At 34.9% G+C, this 20,655-nt stretch overlaps 1 protein-coding gene across 1 annotated transcript in view; it reads left to right on the top strand.

Moving 5' to 3' along the window:
* Nucleotides 1-20,655, top strand: part of ADAM32 (ADAM metallopeptidase domain 32) — a 123,717-nt gene that overhangs the window by 28,236 nt on the left and 74,826 nt on the right. Inside the window, exons 4-9 of the mRNA XM_045535375.1 lie at nt 1,441-1,516; nt 2,858-2,934; nt 3,555-3,732; nt 13,407-13,475; nt 17,255-17,326; nt 17,519-17,685. Coding sequence (XP_045391331.1) covers nt 1,441-1,516; nt 2,858-2,934; nt 3,555-3,732; nt 13,407-13,475; nt 17,255-17,326; nt 17,519-17,685 — 639 coding nt within the window. The remainder of the gene's footprint in view (nt 1-1,440; nt 1,517-2,857; nt 2,935-3,554; nt 3,733-13,406; nt 13,476-17,254; nt 17,327-17,518; nt 17,686-20,655) is intronic.

Genomic DNA, 20,655 nt, shown 5'->3' with positions numbered 1-20,655 from the left:
ATGGGCTCATTCTCGAAGTAGCTGGTTATGATGTGCTTGTGGGACATCCCAGGGGAAATGTTTAGTTTAGAACATGGGGAAAAAGTGTGGTTTCAGCATTCTTTCATTATAAAAACTCTCATTATGTATAGAAGGAATGTACCTCAACACAGTAAAGGCAATCTATGACAGAGCCACAGCTAACATAAATAATATTCAGTGATGAAAAGTTGAAGCTTTTCATCTAATATCAGGAACAAGACAAAGATGCCCACTCTCACTACTTCTATTTAACGTAGTATTGGAAGTTCTAGCCAGAGCAATTAGGAAAGAAGAAGAAATAAAAGTCATCCTGATTGGAAAGAAAGATGTTAAATTGTTCCTGTTTGCAGATGACATGATCTTTTATGTATGTGTATGCATATATATATATATAAAATATATAAAAACCCTAAAAAACTATACCAAAATACTATTAGAACCAATAAATGAATTCAATAAAGTTGTAGGATATACAAATCAGTAGCATTTCTATGCATTAATAATAAACTATTCAAAAAAGAATTCAAGAAAACAACCCCGTTTATAATAGCTACAAAAAATAAAATACTTAGGAATAAATTTAACCAAGAATGTGAAAGAATTGTGCACTGAAAACTATAGAACACTGATGAAAGGAATTGAGGAAGACATCAATGGAAAAATACCCTATGTTAATGATTGAAAGAATTAATATAGTTAAAATGCACATACTGTCCAAAGTAGTCTACAGGCTCAATACAAACCCTATCAAAATTCCAGTGACATTTTTCACAGAAATAGAAAAAGTAATTCTAAAATTCCTATGGAATTACCAAAGACCATGAATAGCCAAAGTAATCTTGGCCAGAAAATACAAAGCTGGAGGCATCACACTGCCTGATGTCAAAATATACCACAAAGCTATAGTAATTCAGGCCATCTTCCTATATAGGTAGCAAATGAAGCCACAGAAATGAACAATATAAATCTATAGAGGTGGGGTGTTAAAGGTGAGAAGGAAAAACAACCTAGTACTGAATGCTGTGGAAACATTTAAGGGATGAAGGAAGGATCCAAGTAAAGGGACTTGATAAAATGAGAAGGAAACACACAAAGGAAACCAGGAGGAAGTGGTATCATTTATACTGAAGAAGAGATTGAAGCAGAGGTTGATAAACTTCTTTTAAAGGTCCAGATAGTAAATATTTTAGGTTTTGAGGGCCACATGGTTTTTGTCAAAACCACTCAATCTCTCTGTTCTTGTAGCAAGAAAACAGCCATGATAACATGTAAGTGGATGAGTGTATCTGTGTTCCAATAAAACTTTATTTACAAAAGAGAAGGTGGGTCAGAGTTTGGCTTAGTCAGTTTACTGACTGTTGCTTTATATGTTTCAAAAAGAATAATTTAAAACATTTTCGCACTCTTTTTTATATTCAGATATTTCGTAGCAGATAATTTTATGGTTTATTTGTATAATCAAGGATCTTTGAATTCTCATTCTTCAAATATTGAGGTAAGATTTAAGTTCTATGTTTTATAGATTTTTAAAAAGCACTTTTTACATTAAATAAGTACTTTCATTTTATGTTTTTATTTCTTAGTTCCATCATAAAGCAGTGTGTTTTTACAACAAATCTTATATTTATTTATACCAAATTTATAACACCATTGAATCTTGGACATTATGTAATCTTTATTTCTGAGACATTTGCTACTCTCTATATCTCTAGCTTGATTGTACTGTGGTCAGAGGCCAAACTGTGCAGTTTCAATCTGTTGAAATATGTTGAGTCTCACTTTATTGCCCAGAATTGGGTTTCATTTTTGTAAATATTATGTGTATCTTTAGAAAGTGTATTCTAAAGATTTTAGGTATAGTGTTCTACATGTATTAATTAGATCATTTACTAACCATGTTGTTCAAACCTTCTGTAGATTTTGAATGCTTGATTTTATCAGTTACTGAGAAAAATTAGGTTTAAAAATCTTTTTTATAATTGTATATTTTTCTATTTTTACTATTCTTTTAATTTTGGCTTTATATATTTTGAAGCTGTGTTATTAAGTTAATACCAGTTTGGAATATTTGTATCTTCCTGGTGAATTGAAAAACCCTTGTCATGAAACTTCCATCTTTATCTCTAGTAGTGCTTCTTGCATTAAAGTCCACATTTCCTGTATTAATATAGCTTCAGAGTCATCGTTTTGGTTTGTGTTGGCATCCAGCCCTTCAATCTTCTGTGTTATTGTATTTTTATATGCTTCTTTTTAGCAGCATATTAGATTTTTAAAGAAATACAGATCTACAATCTTTGTCTTTTAATTGATGACCTAAATTTATATATTGGAAAATAATTTTATGTAACATGAGATAATGCTTTGGATGCAGAGTATAAAATAGTAACCCCAAATCATAATCTAAAAAGAGTAGTTCATATAGCAAAAGTGGCAGGTATGGGGAGACTTTCTTTTTTATTTCTTTATAAACAATTTTTAATAATTGAGATAGAACACATATGTAGTAAAGGACACAAGCCTTAAGTGTACACTTGATAAAATTCAGATCAAGATATAGAAGGTCTCTAGCTCCTACACACATCAATCAAATCCCCCCTAAACATAGCACAAGGCTGACTTCTATCACCATTAAGTAATTTTGCCTGTTCTCAGACTGCATATATCATACAGTATGTACTCTTTCACTCAACATGTCTGAATGTCACTTTACTCATACTGTTATAGACTACAGTGTAGCCTGTCAAAAACATTCAGGAAGTTTCTATCAATATAGAAGTAGGAAATCATTACAATGTTTTGTCAATTCCTAAGTAACCATACTTTTTTTCTTTTCCAGACTCAATGCTACTATCAAGGAAATATTGAAGGATATCCGAATTCTGTTGTCACACTCAGCACGTGTTCTGGACTGAGGTTATTTATTTTCCACCATTGATTACGGAACATCATAGTTATGCTATTTGGTTGCTGTCAATTTGTTGTGTTCATATTAAGTGTGGAGCTGGAAGAGGATTCCTATGTGGAGATTATTCAGTGATATCCTCCTTTGAACATGTTTCTAATTCTTTTATTTTTCCTCGTTTCTTCACTGACAGAGATATTTGTAATTCCCTCAAAGGTTTAGATTTCCTGGCCTCTTTGCTCTCTTATTTTTTCTTAACCACAGAAATGACAATTGAACATTCTTCACTACAAGAGGGGGAGGAGCTATGTTTAAGATAGTTAAGTTACTGACTTGGAAAACAGGAATTATTAGCACTTGATCACTGTAATAGTGTATGCTTGTACATCTAGCAATTGATAAGGTAATTTCTCCTGCTTTTGTAACTATAAAAACAAAGAAATGAAAAGTTGGTTTTGTGGATTAGGGTAATGTTTTTTCTCTTCAGAATCCTCTCTAAGACAGAGTTTGGATCAAAGTACTGGACTCAAAATGTTTTATATCTTTGTCACTTTTTTCTTTTGGATTTTGTCAGAGTTTCATAATATAGATTTGATTAAAAGCACTTAAAATTTTATCCTTAATTTTACAGAGGAATACTGCAACTTGAAAATGTTTCTTATGGAATTGAGCCTCTGGAATCTGCAATTGAATTTCAGCATCTTCTTTATAAATTAGGGGAGGAAAACAATGAATTTTCAATTTTTAACAACAATAACAGCAGCATAGAAAAAAACCCAATGGATTATAACATTTTTATAAGTGAAAAAGTAAGTTGTATATATTTTATTACTAGTTTTAAAGCAGTTATTGCCTCTATTTATTTTAAAAATGAATTTATTAGACTATGGTATAGCTGTAGCAAATATCTTTTCCTTGTGAACATCCTCATCTTTTCTTAACAATTTCCTTGAAACCATATATCACCTTTTCTTCTTGCACTAATCTATTGTTTACTTTTTATGACTCACTTTATATTAGTTTTTTTTTATTTGAGAATTTTACTGGGCTGCACACCTTTTGGTTACATAATTTGCTTTTGTACAGTTTGAGTCAAAGTTATAAGTGTGCCCTTCATCCAGTTAGTGTGCATTGTACCCGTTAGGTGTGAATTTACCTATGCCCTCCTCCCCCCTCTCACCTACTTGATTTCGCTTGAGTCTTCCTTCCATATGTGCACATAAGTGTTGATTGATTAGTTCCAATGTAGTATTGAGAACATGTGGTGTTTGTTTTTCCATTTTTGCGATACTTCACTAAGAAGAATGCTCTCCGTTTCCATCCAGGTTGTTACAAAAGATACTAGATTACCATTTTTTTATGGCTCCAAGGTATACATATACCACATTTTATTAATCCACTCATGTATTAATTGGCACTTGGGTTGTTTCCACATCTTTCAGATTGTGAATTCAAAGTAAAAAGAGCTGCTATAAACATTCCAGTGCAGGTGTCTTTTTTTGCATTTCAGAATATTATGGGGGTACCAAATACTTTGATTACATAAATTGCCTTTGCACTGCCCAAGTCAGAGCTACAGGAGTACCCATCCCCCAGACAGTGCACATTGCACCTGTTAGGTGTAAATTTACCCAGCCCTTGCTACCCCCTCCCACTTGCCTAATACCTGCTGAATGTTACTTCTCATATGACCACGTTAGTGTTGATCAATTATTACCAATTTAATGGTGAGTACATGTGGTGTTTGTTTTTCCATTCTTGTGATACTTCAATTAGAAGAATGGGCTCCGGCTCCATCCAGGATAATATAAGAGGTAGTTTGTCATTTTTTCTTATGGTTGAGTAGTACTCCATGGTAAACACATGCCACAAGTTATTAATCCCCTCATGTATTGATGGGGACTTGGGTTGTCTCCACATCTTTGTAATTGTGAATTGTGCTGCCATAAACATTCAAGTGCAGGTGTCTTTTTTATAGAAAGTATTTTTTTCCTTTGGGTGAATACCCAATAGTGGGATTGCTGGATCAAATGGTAGTTCACTTTTAGTTCTTGAAGGTATCTCCATATTACTTTCCATAGAGGTTGTACTAGTTTGCAGTTCTACCAACAGTATATAAGTGTACTTTTTTCTCTACATCCTTGCTAGCATCTCTTGTTTTGTTGCTTTTTGATAAAAGCCATTGTCACTGGAGTTAGGTGATATCTCATTGTGGTTTTGATTTGGATGTCCTTGATGATTAAAGATGTTGATCATTTTTTAATGTGTTTGTTGGCCATTAGTCTATCTTCTTTTGAAAAGTTTCTGTTCACTTTTTAATGGGTTGTTTGGTTTTTTTCTTGCTGATTTGCTTGAGTTCTTTGTAGATTCTGGTTATCAGCCTTTATCGGATATACGGCATGCAAATATTTTCTGTCATTCTATAGGTTGTTTATTGGCTCTATTGATTGTATCCTGGGCTATGAATAGCTTTTGAATTTGATCAGGTCCCATTTATTTATTTTTGTTGTTGCTGTGATTGCTTTTGGGGTCTTCCTTATAAATTCTTTGACTAGGCTGACATCTATAAAAGTTTGTGCAATATTTTCTTCTAGAATTCTTATAGTTTCATGCCTTAGGTTTAAGTCTGTTATCCACAATGAATTAATTTTTGTGAGTGATGAGAGGTGCAGATCCTGTTTCAGTCTTCTAGATGTGGCTATCTGATTTTCCTAGCACCGTTTATTGAATAGGGATTCTTTTCCCAGTGTATGTTTTTGTCTGCTTTGTCAAAGCTCAGATGGCAATAGGAGGATGGATTCATATCTGGGTTCTGTGTTCTGATCCATTGATCTATGTCTCTGTTCTTGTGCCAGTACCATGCTGTTTTAAACTGAAAACTGAAGAAGTGACGGAATGTATTTTTAAAAAACCATCTAGAAATTCTAAAAATAAATAACCAAAAGAACTCAGAAAATGTGTTTAACAGCAGCTTAGACACAACTGCAGAGAGAATTAGTGAACTGTAAGACATCTCAGAAGAAATATAAAAGTATCCAGAATGCTGTTAAGAGAAAAATATGGAAAATATATATGAGGCTAAGAGAAAAAGAAGATATAATGAAAAGTAATTAGAATCTCAGGAGAGGAGAGAAAGAAAATGGGTCAAAGGCAATTTTGATAAGAATTGGATTGAGAATTTTCCAGAGCTGATGAAAGATACACATCCTCAGATTCAAGAAATGTGATAAATGCCAAGCAAGATTAATTAAAAGAATTACACTATTATATTTCATAGTGAAACTGCAGGAAATGCAGGCACAATGAAAAACATTGGAGACTAACAAAGAAAATGGTTAGTTCTCAAAAGGATAACAGACTAAGAGCTGACTTTTTAACAAGAGCAAGAAATTTGAAAGAGAACATAAATGTCATTTCAATATGCTGAAGGTAATAACTGCCAACTTGGATTTTAATATGCCAATAAAGCATTCTTCACAAATAAAGGAAAAATGAATTATATTTTCAACAAACAAAAAATGAGAGACTTTACCAGAAACAACCTTTCACTAAAATTTTTTTGGAGGATAGTCTTTAGGCAGAAGGAAAATAACTCTTGAAGGATGGTCTAAATGTTGGAAGGGATAATAAGCAGCAAAATGAGTGATAGGTATGTGTCAATGTAAAGGAACATTGATTATGTAGAAAAACAATAATTTTTATGGTTAAAAACGTAGAGAATTAAAATATCCAATAAGAAATGCATATAAACTATCAAGATATAAACAGAGTTAAAGTGATCTGTGTTTCTTGCATTATCCAGGAAAAGGGTAATGTTGATAAATGTAAAGTGCATGGCTTTTCTCAGAAGAACAGCCTTTAACACTCCTTGTGCAGGTCTGCTTATATTGTTTTCTTTGAGTTATTGTTTGTATGAAAAAGCATTTATTCTTCGTGTTTGAAATATGTTCTTGCTGGGTAGTGAATCTAGGAAGACAGTGTTTTTCTTTGAACACTCTCAAGTTGTCACTTCATTGTCTTTTGGCTTGCATGGTTTCTGAAGAGAATTCTGTAAGTCTTTTCTTTGTTCCTTTGTATGTAATTTTTCCTTTTGCTCTGGCTGCCTTCAAGATTTCTCTTTATCTTTGGCTTTCACCAGTTTGAATATGAAGTATCCATTTTTGTTTTATTTGTTTTTGGTAATCATTATTCTCTCTCTCAATGCCTTCCTCCCTCCCTCTTCCTCACCTTTCCTTTTTAGATTACAAGTATGTTATTAATAGAGCATTCGATAATATCCCACAGCTCATGGATGCTCTGTTCTCCACCCTCTACTTTTTTCTCTTTGTATATCAGTTCACGTAATTTCTATTGACATATATTCAGGTTCACAGATTCTTTCCTCAGCTATGTCATGTCTACTCCTGAGCCCCCTGAAAAAGCATCTTTTACCTCTGCTGTTCTTTTTTTTATTTCTAGCATTCAAATATGATTGTTTCTTACAGTTTTTATCTTTGCTGCAATTCCTATCTTTTCATGAGAGATGTCAACATTTTTTCCTAGAGAATTTAACATATTAATAATTGTTATTTGAAATTAGGTGATAATTATAGTTTCTGGGTTATATTTGAATCTTGTTCTGTTGATTACCTTGTTTCTCGAGAGTACATACCTCTTCTCTTATATTTTCTTTTGGCCTTATGATTTTTTTGTGCAAAGCCAAACATTACATCTAGGACAGCACAGACTAAGGTAAGTAGTATTTATTACTGGAAATGGGCACACCTCTTCTGCTAGGCCTTTATTGTGGGACATCGAGTCAATGTGGTTAAGAGCTCAGAGGGTTTGGGTTTTGCTGTTGTCATGGTTTCTTTTAGTTCAATACTGGCTTAAAACTGCTGTGGTGTTACATTTTGCTTTGGGGGAAATTGGATTGCTGGCAGGTTTTTATTTTTAATGTCCCTAATTTTCTCTTAGTATTAGGCTTTTTTTGTGAGCTTGTATCTCGGAGAGGACCTCTCCATGAACCTGCCCCTTCTGCTGCTTGCTTGTTATTATAGGTGGTTTCTAGCCTGGTTGCGGACAGTGGGAGAATATTTTCTGTCGTCCGTGTCTTGAATTATTTAGGCAACGTCTATGCGCTTGAGTCTTGAGGATGAAACTTTCTCACTTACCCCACCTCTCCTCCAGCAGTAGGAGGCCTCTAATGCAAAGGTCCCCAACATTTTTGGCACCAGAGACCGGTTTCAGGGAAGACGGTATTTCCATGGGGCGGGGGATGGTTTTGGGATGATTCAAGCACATTACATGTATTGTGCAGTCAAACCTCTCTGCTAATGATAATCTGTATTTGCAGCTACTTCCCAGCACTAACGTCACCGCCTCATTTCCACCTGAGATCATCAGGCATTAGATTCTCACAGGGAGTGCGCAGCCTGGATCCCTCGCACGTGCAGTTTACAGTAGGGTTCAACTCCTGTGAGAATCTAATGCCACGGCTGATCTGACGGGAGGCGGAACTTACGCAGTGATGCCAGCAATGGGGAATGGCTGTTCATACAGAGGAAGCTTTGCTCGCTCACCCACTGCTCACCTCCTGCTGTGGCCCGGCTCCTAACAGGCCATGGACCGGTACCAGTCTGTGGCCTGGGGATGGGGACTGCAGCTCTAATGCCCTGGGCACAGATAGTTTTCTCACCCTCTCCCAGGGTTAGAGAGATTTTTTTCTGTTTCTTTCTCTGTGTTTTGAGGACAACAGGGTTTTCTGCCTTTCCTACAGCAGCTTAGGACTTCTGTTACTTAGTGCGGAGCTATCTGGGCAGGGCTTTTTGTCCCTCTTGTGTTGGTGGCTACTTCCCTCCAGGCCTGTACTGTGAGAGGGGCTTTCTCGGGTCTCTTGTCCTTCCCCAGACATTCTCAGCAATACCCAGTGAGGTCCTATAGAAAAGCGTCTTTGAGAGGTTGTTTACTGAATAGGCAAATATTTCACTCGTGTCTTTTGCTTCCAGGAGTTTAATACACATGGGCTGACACTTGGGTTTTATCAATTTGTTGAAAGGTATTACTTAAATGTTAACTGCTTATGTGATCCCTGAACATCTCGCATGTTTTCCCAAAGTCAGGAAGGGCTAGTGTGCCGTCTGTCTGTGGAGGCAATTTTACTTTCTTAGTTTTGAGCTTGTTCAGTTATCTGGCCCTCTAGTTATCAGATGGGTTGAAGAAAAGTTATGATTTTGTGTTGGCTTTTTCTTGTTGTTAACCTGGGTATGACACTCTTTCCAGCTTTCCACATCTTAAGCAATATGCCCTAGTATTTTAAATTCACATGGAGCATTTATAAAAAGTAAAAATAGTATAAAAAGTAAAAATTAGAAATAAAAATAATACTTCTGAATAACCCATTGGTCACAGAAGAAATCATACTGGAAGTTTGAAAATAGTTTTAACTAGATGATAAAGATACTATTAAGCTTGTGGGATGAAACTGAAATGATAGTTAAGAGGGAAATTTATGGCCTTAAGTGCATATATTGCAAAAGAAGAAAAACTAGAAATAAACAAGCAAAGCATCCACCTTAAGAAGTTAAAATGGAAAAGAAAATCAGAAGCAAAGAAAGGAAGGGTGGGACCAAAAAAGATAAGAGTGAAAATCAATCAGTCTAAAACCAAGCGTCTTATAGAAATGATGAAGGCAGCTTGCAAATGACCAATAAAGTGGAAAACTCCTGCAGATATTGGTCAAAAAAGGAAAGGAATGAGTAATACATGAATATCAGGAATAAAATGGGTACTATCACTGCAGATCATTTAGTTAATGAAAAGATGGGTACGTCATGAACAACTTTAGGTGAAAACAACCCAAAATCCAATGAAATGGACAAAGTCCTGGGGAAAAATCTTACCTGTTTATTAATGTATAATGTCTTTCATTATCTTATAACATTTTGGAATTAAAGTCTATTTTTGTCTGATACTAGTATAGCCATCCCAGTTTTCTTTTGTTTATTATTTACATGGAATTTTTTCATCCTTTCACTTGAGCCCATGTGTGTCTTTGTACCTAAAGTACTTGTAGACGTTATACAGTTGGATCATGTTTTTTAGATAGATTCTACCAATCTGTTTTAAGTTAGTTTTAACTTAACTCTTAGACAGTTTAACATTTACATTTAAAATTATTAATGATAAAGACTTTTCACATTTTGCTAATTGTTTTCTAAATGTCTTAGATCCTTTTTGTTTCTCAATTCCTCTTTTACTACCTTCTTTAGTTGATTTTTTTCTAGTGTATCGTTTTGATTCTCTTCTCATTTATTTTTCTGTATATATTTTAGTTATTTTCTTAGTGGTTACCCTGGTTATTACGATTAACATCTTAAATGTATAACAATTCTAGTTTGAATTAATACCAACTTAGCTTCCATTGTATATAAAAACTCTGGTTCTATATGGATTGACCTTCTATATGTTGTTATCACAAATTATATTTTTATGCATTACATTTCCCTTAACATAGATTTATAATTATTGTTTTATGCATTTTCTCTTAAATCATCTGGGAAAAAGAGAGGGATTACAAAGCAAGAATGCAATAATACTGGCATCTGTATTTACCAATGTATTTACCTTCACAGTGTTCTTAACTTCTCTTATTGCTTCTAGTTACTGTCTAGTGTGCTTTCATTTTGGACTGAAGGACTACCTGTAGAATTTCTTGTAGGGCAGTGTATTAGTTTACTAGGGCTGCCATAAGAAAGTACCACGGACTGAGTGGCTTAAACAGGCCGGGCGCGGTGGCTCACGCCTGTAATCCTAGCTCTGGGAGGCCGAGGCGGGTGGATCGCTCGAGGTCAGGAGTTCGAGACCAGCCTGAGCAAGAGTGAGACCCCGTCTCTACTAAAAATAGAAAGAAATTATCTGGCCAACTAAAAAATATATATATACAAAAAAATTAGCCGGGCATGGTGGCTCATGCCTGTAGTCCCAGCTACTAGGGAGGCTGAGGCAGTAGGATCGCTTAAGCCCAGGAGTCTGAGGTTGCTGTGAGCTAGGCTGATGCCACGGCACTCACTCTAGCCCGGGCAACAAAGTGACACTCTGTCTCAAAAAAAAAAAAAAAAAAAAAAACAACAAGAATTTATTTTTTCACAGTTCTGGAGGCTAGAAGTTTGAGATCAAGGTGTTACCAAAGTTGGACATAGAATTCTTTGTTTACAGATTTTTTTTCTTTCAGCCCTTTAAATGTCATCCCACTGCCTCTGTCCTCCATATTCTTTAATGAGAAATTAGATATTATTATTGAAGATCCCTTGTTTGTGATGAACTGCTTTCTCTTGCTGTTTTCCAGGTTCTCTCTTTATCATTGGCTTTTAATAGTTTAACTATAATGTGTATTGGTGTGGATTCCTTTGAGTTTATTCTACTTGGAGTTCATTGAGCTTCTTGGATGTGTAGATTCATGACTTTCATCAAATTTGGGAAGTTTTTCCCATTGTTTCCTCAAATTTTCTTTCTTCACTTTCTTTTTCTCTTCTTCTGGGGACTCCCATTATGCATATGTTATTTTGCTTGATTGCGTCCCACAGGTCTCTTAGCTCTGTTGATTTTTCTTCATTTGTTTTTTATTGTGCTTTTCAGACCGAATAATCTTGATTGATTGTTGTGAAGTTTGCTGATCTTTCTTCTGCCTGCTCAACTCTGTTGCTGAATCCTTCTAGTGAATTTTCATTTGTTATTGTACTTTTCAGCTCCACAGTTTCTTTTTTATAATTTTCATATTTTTATTGACATTCTCTATGCATTGTTGCATCATTCTTCTGGTTTCCTTCAGTTCTTTGTCCGTGGTTTTCCTTAGCTGTTTGAGCATATTTAAAACAGTTAATTTATAGTCTTTGTCTAGTAAGTCCAATGTCTGGGCTCCCTTAGGGGCAGTTTCTATTTCTTTTTTCCCTAAGAATGGGTCATACTTTCTTGTTTAATTTTATGTCTCATAATTTCTTTTTGTTGAAAACTGAACATTTTGGATATTTTGATGTGATAATGCTGGAAATCAGATTTGCCCTCACTCCCCTCTAGGGTTTGTTTTTATTTGTGCTTGTTGTGGGTTGTTTGTTTACTGACTTTTCTAAGGTAAAGAAATATTTTGTTAACAATATTGCTAGTTAAGTTGTCACCTTGTGATTTGACAGAGATTACCTTAAATGACTGGAGCAAAAAAAACCAAACCAAAAAAACCTTTTTTGGTTTTCACAGCTGGACTCTGTTTGGGCACACCTGCAACACTTATTCTAGATGTTTACCTCCCTGCCTTGGCCTTCGATCCTGCTTACACAGTGCCTAAAGATCAGCCAGGAGAAAGTTAGTGTCTTCTCAAGTGTTTTCTCAGCATGTGTCTGGCCCTGGGATTGTATGTTGCCTTCTGTATTTCCCAGTACATGCCAGAGATTTTCAAAGCCCTCATTTTCCCACCCATATCCTTCCTCAGCCTCTTTCTTCCTGGGCTTTTCAGCGTGACTGCTGCTTGTCCCATCGGTTTTCCTTTGCTATAGGTGGCTGCTGCCAGTGTATTTGCCTTTAAATGCTTTTCACAAACACCACCTAGGAGTCCTCTCCAGCCCTGTGAGAGTTTCAAGGTGGAGGACAAAGGAAAGCCCTTGAGCAAATCCTTTAGGGAGCCTCTGCACAGCTCAAAACGCACAGCCATAATTCTTTGAGAACAAGTTTGGTATGTGTTCCTCTGGCAGCAGCAAACCACACCAGGAACATGGGCTACCTTCCTCATGGATGCCACTGAGCTGGATGTGGGGGATGGGATGGGAGATGGGTATGTTCACGCACTACAATGCTCCCTTACAGGAATTCAGCAGCTTTTTTCTTTAAGTGTTGTCCTGTTTTGTTTGTTTGGGGCAACAAGGTGGGTGAGAGCTCACTGTTTCTTACAAGCTGGGAAACTGGCTAGATGTGTACAGCAGGGGTTCCAAGACCAGGAGGGCGGTATGAAAGGTGACTTAGGATTGGCACAACAGCGCTTCCACTGCATTTACTGGCTCAAGCAAGTTCCAAGGCCCAGCCTAGGTTGAGACAGGAAATAGACTTACCTCTTGATGGGAGGCACTGCAAAGTCATATTGCGAAGGACAGGAATACAGAAAGGAGTGAAAAATGTAACCATTTTAAAAGTCCTTAACACCTGTATAATTTATAAAGCAGAAGTTTATTTCTGATGTTGAAATGAAATAGGTGGTTAGAAATGCTAGGTGTTTTGTTCTTAGTTCACAAACTGGAAGCTGTAAATCTACTGAGGTATATGTTATGACTTTATAACCAGTGTTTTTATTACTTGCGTCCTTTGCCGTAAAACTCAAAGCACTTTATGTTGATATTAACCAGTTGTATGAAGCAAACACCTTGCAATATCCTGTAAGTGGTGTGTTAATAATAAAGAGTTCATGATAAATAGATTATGAAAATTTTCAAGTTTTATATGCTGCTATTTTTTTTTCTAGTTGGAATCAGATATTCCAGATTTATTTCCTCTTTATCTAGAAATACATATTGTGGTGGACAAAGCTTTGGTATGTATTTTGCTTTTTCTTTGCTTTTAAACATTTGATGCAAATGTATTTATTATCCCAATCTTCTTGCTTGAACGTCATAGAAACAGTAGTGGGAAAATGTGCAGACTGAAAAACTAAATAGTCAAAAGTATATTAGTTTTGTCAGAAATGTTTTATTCTGAAATCTTTATATAACAATCCTGCAGAACAAAATGGTTCTTTTTTTACTGGTACTTCACATTTTCAGGGTTTCTCTCAATCCATACATACCATCTTTTAATGGTGATTTTGGTCAAAGTGAAATTCTTTAAACTTTTAATTCCTATTTTAGGAAGTCTTGAAGAGCAGTGTGTAATCTAAGGCATGTTTTACCTTATAAAATATTTATTGGGGAAAAAGTGGTAGTAGTATAAACATATATGAGAAGTACTTACATTATCATGTCAAGCTTTTTAAAGCAGTTTTTGATAGTGCACTGTTCCTGTCCATTGTTTTCCTGATATTAAAGACACCTCTAGATCCTTAATTCCCATAAACAATTTGAGAGCTTTTGAACTTTGGAAGCTTGGGGTGATAACTTAGTTTGCAGTCAACTGCATATGGCTTTATTTCTTCTAGTATTTGAAAGATTTCAGAAAATAGGGGAAAATATACTTTTCAGGTTTTATTCTGATGGTAGCATTCATTTGTCACACCTATGGAACACGACAGAGAATATGAGTAGTATTCATTACCAGTTCTGTTCTTAGGCTTGAGCTTGTCAGGAAGACAGAGTTGAGATTAGAGACAGAAGGGATTTGGAGAAGGATATGAAAATACTTGATTTATTAAGGTACAGGGAAAAGGGCAAAGGGAACATTTAAGGGAAAATTGAGATATTTAAGAGCAAATTAAGCTATTTCTACTAAATATGACTAAGTTTCTTGGGAACAATTTAGGTTATGAAAATTCTTTTGTTTTAGAATTATGTTATAAAGTTTGAGAGTTGTTTTAAGAACTTCACGTCTGAATTGCCAGGCATGTGAGCCACATAATGCTGATTAAATATTTCTTCTCTGTGTATGCATTTCTATATTCTTCAACAAAACAAACATTGAGCCAGCTATAAAATCTCTGTTACTATATGTTGGGCATATAAAGAAGAATAATACTGGTATTTTATTCAGTGATTTTATAAATTATATATCCACAACTGTAGCTGAGTGAACTTAGTGCCATGATTGAGGGAAGCATATGGTACTATAAAAACACAGTTTAATAATGGAGGCAGACATGGAAACACAGAACTGTAACTTGGTATGTTATTAATAGAAGAGCATGCAAGTGGCTGTTTTAAAATGCAAATTTTATTATTCAGGTACATTCAGGCCAACAGATCAGGAGATAATTTCTATTGAAAAGATAGCATGTTACTTTGCAGTTTCCAATAGCAGGGAGCACTCTACGTCATACAGGGAGCACTCCACACCATGCAGGGAGCACTCCACATCATGCAGGGCCACGAGGGACACCAAGGCCATCTAGGAGATAGAAGGCTCAAGGGGACATGTGGTCGAGAGCTGCTATTGTGGTGTCAGTGAGAAAGAACAGGCAAAGCTGGGTAAGTAGGTTTAGGATGGCTAGTTTGAATAATTCCAGTGGGCCCTGGGGGTATACACTGTCCCTGGTCACCTGATTCTTGGCCCTGGGGTAATTAGGGCAAGGGAATAGTGGCTCTGAGTGTGAGAGCCTGGTAAAGTAGGCTCTGGCTTGAGTAGCTTGTGTATGAAAGTTACACTCCAAGGCCAGTCATGTATTATCTCTAGGAATTGGCTAGCTCTGAGAGGGGTGGTCTTTCCAGGGTCAGCAAGGCCTCAAGATGTCAAAGCTTCAGAAATAAGGAAGATAAGAAGGCATGATTAATACAGTAAGTCACATAATGAATATAAGAAATGAGCAATGGGTGGAGGGTGGGGCCCAGGAAAATTTTGTGCAAAACCTTCTTTTGCAAGAGCACAAAAATGTGAGAGAAGGTTCCTTTCAGGAAGCTATGAGAAATTTAGTCTCATTAATATGTAGAGTTAAAAGAGAGATGTAAAAATAGATGAATTAAAGAATTGATAGTGTATTTGGATTTTTATCCTAAAGGTTATGGAGATTCATTGAAATATTTTAAGTGGGTGAGTGACTTATTTATATTTTCATCTTCGAGTCATCATTTTGGTAATAGTGTAGGGGCTGATTTGCTGGTGGGAAAATTGGAGAAGAAGGAACCATTTAAGAGACTATTCTAGTAATCAAGGTGAAAACTTATCAATTCGTGGTATTAGAAATAAAAATAAAGGGGCAACTTTAAAAGTGACTGATGAGGTTGAATTAGAAGGACTTGTAAATTGATTTGATTTATTCATGTACTTAACGAATTTTTTGAACATCGTCTAGATACCAGTTGCTGTTCTCGTTATTGGGGATATAGCAGTGAATAAAAGAGAAAAATTTCTGCTCTCAGGGAGCAAGTAGTATAATAAATGTGGGATATGTGGTAGATGATACCATTCACTAAAGTAATGAAAATATAAGTAGGAACAGATTTTTGAGGGAAGGTGATGAGTTTATTTTTGAATATGTTTACTTTAGATATGAGTTTAGTTTGTGATAATTTGAGGGTCCTGTGGAACATCCAAGGCATGATATACTATAGGGCAGGGGTCCCCAACCTATGATGAGTTGTATAATTATTTCATTATATATTATAATGTAACAATAATAGAAATAAAGTGCATAATAAGTGTAAAGTGCTTGAATCATCCTGGAACCATCCCCCCGTCGGTGGAAAAATTGTCTTTCATGAAAATGGTCTCTAGTGCCAAAAAGGTTGGGGACCGCTGCTATAGAGAGTTTCTCTCTCTCTCTCTCTATATATATATGTGTGTGTGTATGTATGTGTGTATGTGTATATATATATATATATATTTACATAGTTTGACATTGTAATCCAGAGTTTATTTAGGTTTCAACAAATATATGCATATATAGATATACACACACACTCATTTGTGTATGTAAATTCATGCAATAGTATCCCATAAGTAGCTTTGTGTAACTTCCACCACAATTAAGATACTCAACAAAAAAAAAAAAAAAAAGATACTCAACAGTCCCATCACTGCAAGACTGTCTTATGCTGTCCCTTTAGAGTCACACCCATCCTCTCTCCCCCTTCTTAGCCCTTGGCAACCACTAAGCTGTTCTCCTTTATGATTTCACAGATGTTGCTTAAAAGTTATCATTCAGTATGTATCCTTTTAAGATTGTTGTTTTACACTCAGCATAATTCTCTTGAGGTTTGGCCAAGCTGTTCCATGTATCAGCAGTCAGTTCCTTTTTATTGCTGAGTCCTAGTCCATAGTAGGAACGTACTACAGTTTGTTTAATCATTTAATTACTGAGTTGTTTCCACTTTTTGGCCATTATGAATAAAGCTGTTAAGGACATTCATGTACAGGTTTTTGTGTAGGCATCAGTTTTTATTTCTTTGAAATAAATGCCCAGGAGTGAAATTGTTGGGCCATATAGTAAGTTCATTCTTTGTTTTGAAAGAAGTTGCCAAACTATTTTCGAGAGTGGCTATACCATTTTACATTTTTGCTAGCAATGTATGAAGGATCCAGTTTTTAATCATGTTTTATTAATTAATGTTTTACTTTGAACTGTTGAACCCCAAAGCAACCTCAAATCTCTGACAGTAGATGGAGAATAAATATAAAAATATTGTACAACAAATTTTATTTAAATATAAAATTAATTATGTTTTTCAGTATGATTACTTGGGCTCTGATAGCGTGATCGTAACAAATAAAGTCATCCAAATTGTTGGCCTTGTAAATTTAGTAAGTATTGTTCTTATCATATAAAAAATTCTTTGTTTTGAAATTGTAATTTACATGAACTTGATGTGATATTTTTGGAAAATTAAGTGATTGATATAAACTGAGTATGGAATTGTGAAAACATTGAATTTCTAGGTTATTGTGAAATAACATGACATTAATTTTGCATATATTTATCTCTTCTGTTTTTAGATGTTCACCCAATTTAAAGTTACTGTTGTGCTGTCATCATTGGAGTTGTGGTCAGATAAAAATAAGATTTCTACAGCTGGTGGGGCAGATGAATTATTGCATAGATTTTTAGAATGGAAACAGTCTTATCTCACTCTAAGGCCTCATGATATTGCATATTTATTCATGTAAGAATAATGTTTAAGTATTCCTAGAAAGAAAACAAAGATCTGTGATAATGATGTAACTTAATTTAGGGAATTGTTATTCATTTCTGACTATACATATTTTAATTATTCATTATGTGCATTATTTAGGCATTGTGCTCACTTTCTAGTTGTCAGGCAATAAAAAAGATTACTAACATTTATTTGTATGCTTATAAACCTTTTTAAAATGAAGATAGAGTTTTAAGAGGTTAAGCCATCTCAGGCCTCAACTCCAGAGCCAATACTCTGAACCACCTCATAAAGAGATGGGATTTATCTTGTAAGGTTTATATTTTTATTATGAGCTTTGAACAAAGGACTGGTAAAGTAGGTTACATGTATTTTATCCTAATGAATTTTTTGAATCATTTAAAAAAGTTTTCTAAATATAAATTATAGCTGTATATTTGTAATATTATTCATATTAAATTTATTAGCAATAATCAGCAAATATCTTTCAATAAATCTGTATTTTAAAGTTGGCATGTCAATATTTCCTTTTGTACGTGTGAGATGAATCTTTTCCTCACGTTTCTGCCAGCAATAAATGTGACTGCTTTTTTACTTTTTTGCCAGCCTGATGGATATAAATTAATTAATGTCATTGACATCTTAATTTGCTTTCTTCCGATGTCTAGTGGATTTGAGTATCTTCTCATATACTTGTCATTCATTTGACTCTGTCCTTCTCTAATTGCCTTTGCATGTCCTTTGAGTATTTCCTTGTAATATTTTTATTTTTTCTTATAATTTGGAGGGATGTTTTGGAATGTTTAGACATTAACCTTTTTTTATCTGCATGACAAATACTTTTTCCATATCTATAATTTTTCTATAAGCTTTTTGTACATGAAAACTTTCACATTTCATATGGCTATATTTCTTAATCGTTTCTTTTTTACTTTTGGGTTTCCTATATAGAGAAGAGGGTCTCTCACAGCCCTAGATTATTTTAGTCTGCTAGATTTATTTTTTAGCATTAATATTATTACTTTTAATAAGTAAGTCTTCAATACATCTTCAGCTAATTTTTATGTAGTATAAAAAAGAGATACAGTTTTATTTTCTGCCACGTGGATAGCCATTTTTGCCATGAATTTAACTAACACTTTTGTCACATATTTGTCAAGTCCCATAAACAACCTGTTGGGATTTTTATAGAGATTAAAATAACTCTATATATCAATTTGGGAAGAACTGACATGTTTATAATGTTGAATCTTTCAAACCATGCATACGATAATGTTAAATATTATAATCAATGATTATGGTACATCCTTCCATTTTTTAAAATTTCAAAATATTAAGGGGATACAAATGTTTTAGGTTACATGGATCATTTTTGTAATGTTTGAGTTATGGCTATAGATGTGCCCATCACCCAAATAGTACCCATTAGGTTGGTTTATTCTCCTCTTCTCCTACCCCCTCCCTCAGTTGTTTTCCATTGAGTTTTACTTCCCTCTGTGCACTTGTGTGTTCATTGTTTACTTCCAATTTAATAATGAGTACATGTGGTGTTTGTTTTTCCATTTTTGTGACACTTTACTTAGGAGAATTGTCTCCAGTTCCATTGTTGCAAAAGGTATTAATTCATCTTTTTTATGGCTGAGTAGTACTCCATGGTGTACATATACCACTCATGAATTGATGGGCACTTGGGGTGATTCCACAGCTTTACAATTGTGAACTGTGCTGCAATAAACATTCAGGTGCAGGTGTCTTTTTATAAAATGACTTCTTTTCCTTTGGGTAAATACCCAGCAATGGAATTGCTGGATTGAATGGTAGGTGTAATTTTAGCTCTTTGAGGACTCTCTATACTGTTTTCCATAGAGGTTATACTGATTTCCAGTCCCACCGACAGTGTATAAGCATTCCCTTCTCTCTGCATCCACGCCAGCATCTATTGTTTTTTGACTTTTTAATAAAAGCCATTCTAACTGGGGTAAGGTGATATATCTTGTTGTCGTTTTAATGTGCATTTCCCTGATGATTAGTGACATTAAGCATTGTTTCACATTTTTGTCTTTCTTTACTGTTGTTGATTTAAGGTCTACTTTATCTGATATGAGAATGGCTACACCACTCTCTTTTGCTTTCTGTTTGCATGGAATATTTTTTTCCCATCCCTTCACCTTGAATCTGTATCAATCTTTGTTGTTTAAATGTGTTTCCTGGAGACAGCAGATACTCAGATATTTGGGTTGTGTTTTTTCATCCATTCAGCCAGTCTATGTCTTTGGAGTGGCACATTCAGACTGTTTATTTTGAGTATTAGTATTTACATGTGAGATGCTATTCTTTTCAACATGTTGGGTGGTACCTTATTGGTTTGTTTGTCTCTTGTGCTATTGTATTATAAGACCTGTGAGCTTTAGCTTTTGGGTGATTTGATACTGGTGGGTATCTGTTGTGCTGATCCATGTCTAATGAAGTTCTGAGTATTTCCTGTTGGGTAGGACTAGTAGTGACAAATTCCCTTAGCATTTATTTGCTTGTCTGGAAAAATCTATTTCTCCATCATGTATGAAACTTTCTTTTGTAGTAAATAAGATTCTTGGCCGGAAGTTGTTCTGTTTAAGAATACTGAAGATGGGGCCTTAATCCCTTCTGGCTTGTAAGGTGTTTGCTGTGAATTCTGTATTTACCCTGATGGATTTTCCTTTGTAGGTTAGTTGTTGCTTTCATCTTGCTGCTTGTAGAATTTTCTCCTTCGTTTTGACTTTGGCCAAGTTGATGAGTATGTATCTTGGCAATGTCCTAATTTGTTAGGATTCTTCCTGGTGTTTGATGACTATCTTTTATCTGGATGTCGTTACCTCTGGCAATACCAGGGAAGTTTTCCTCAATAAGTCCCTTGAATAGATTTTTCATGCTTTTTATTCTTTCTTCTCCCTCAGGGATATCTATAATTTGCATATTAGTTTGCGTCACATAGTCCCATAT

This window comes from Lemur catta, chromosome 22, assembly GCF_020740605.2.
Source record: "Lemur catta isolate mLemCat1 chromosome 22, mLemCat1.pri, whole genome shotgun sequence".
NCBI classification, from domain to species: domain Eukaryota; kingdom Metazoa; phylum Chordata; class Mammalia; order Primates; family Lemuridae; genus Lemur; species Lemur catta.
The sequence above is the reverse complement of the archived record's forward strand: the minus strand, read 5'-3'. Positions and strand labels throughout refer to the sequence as shown.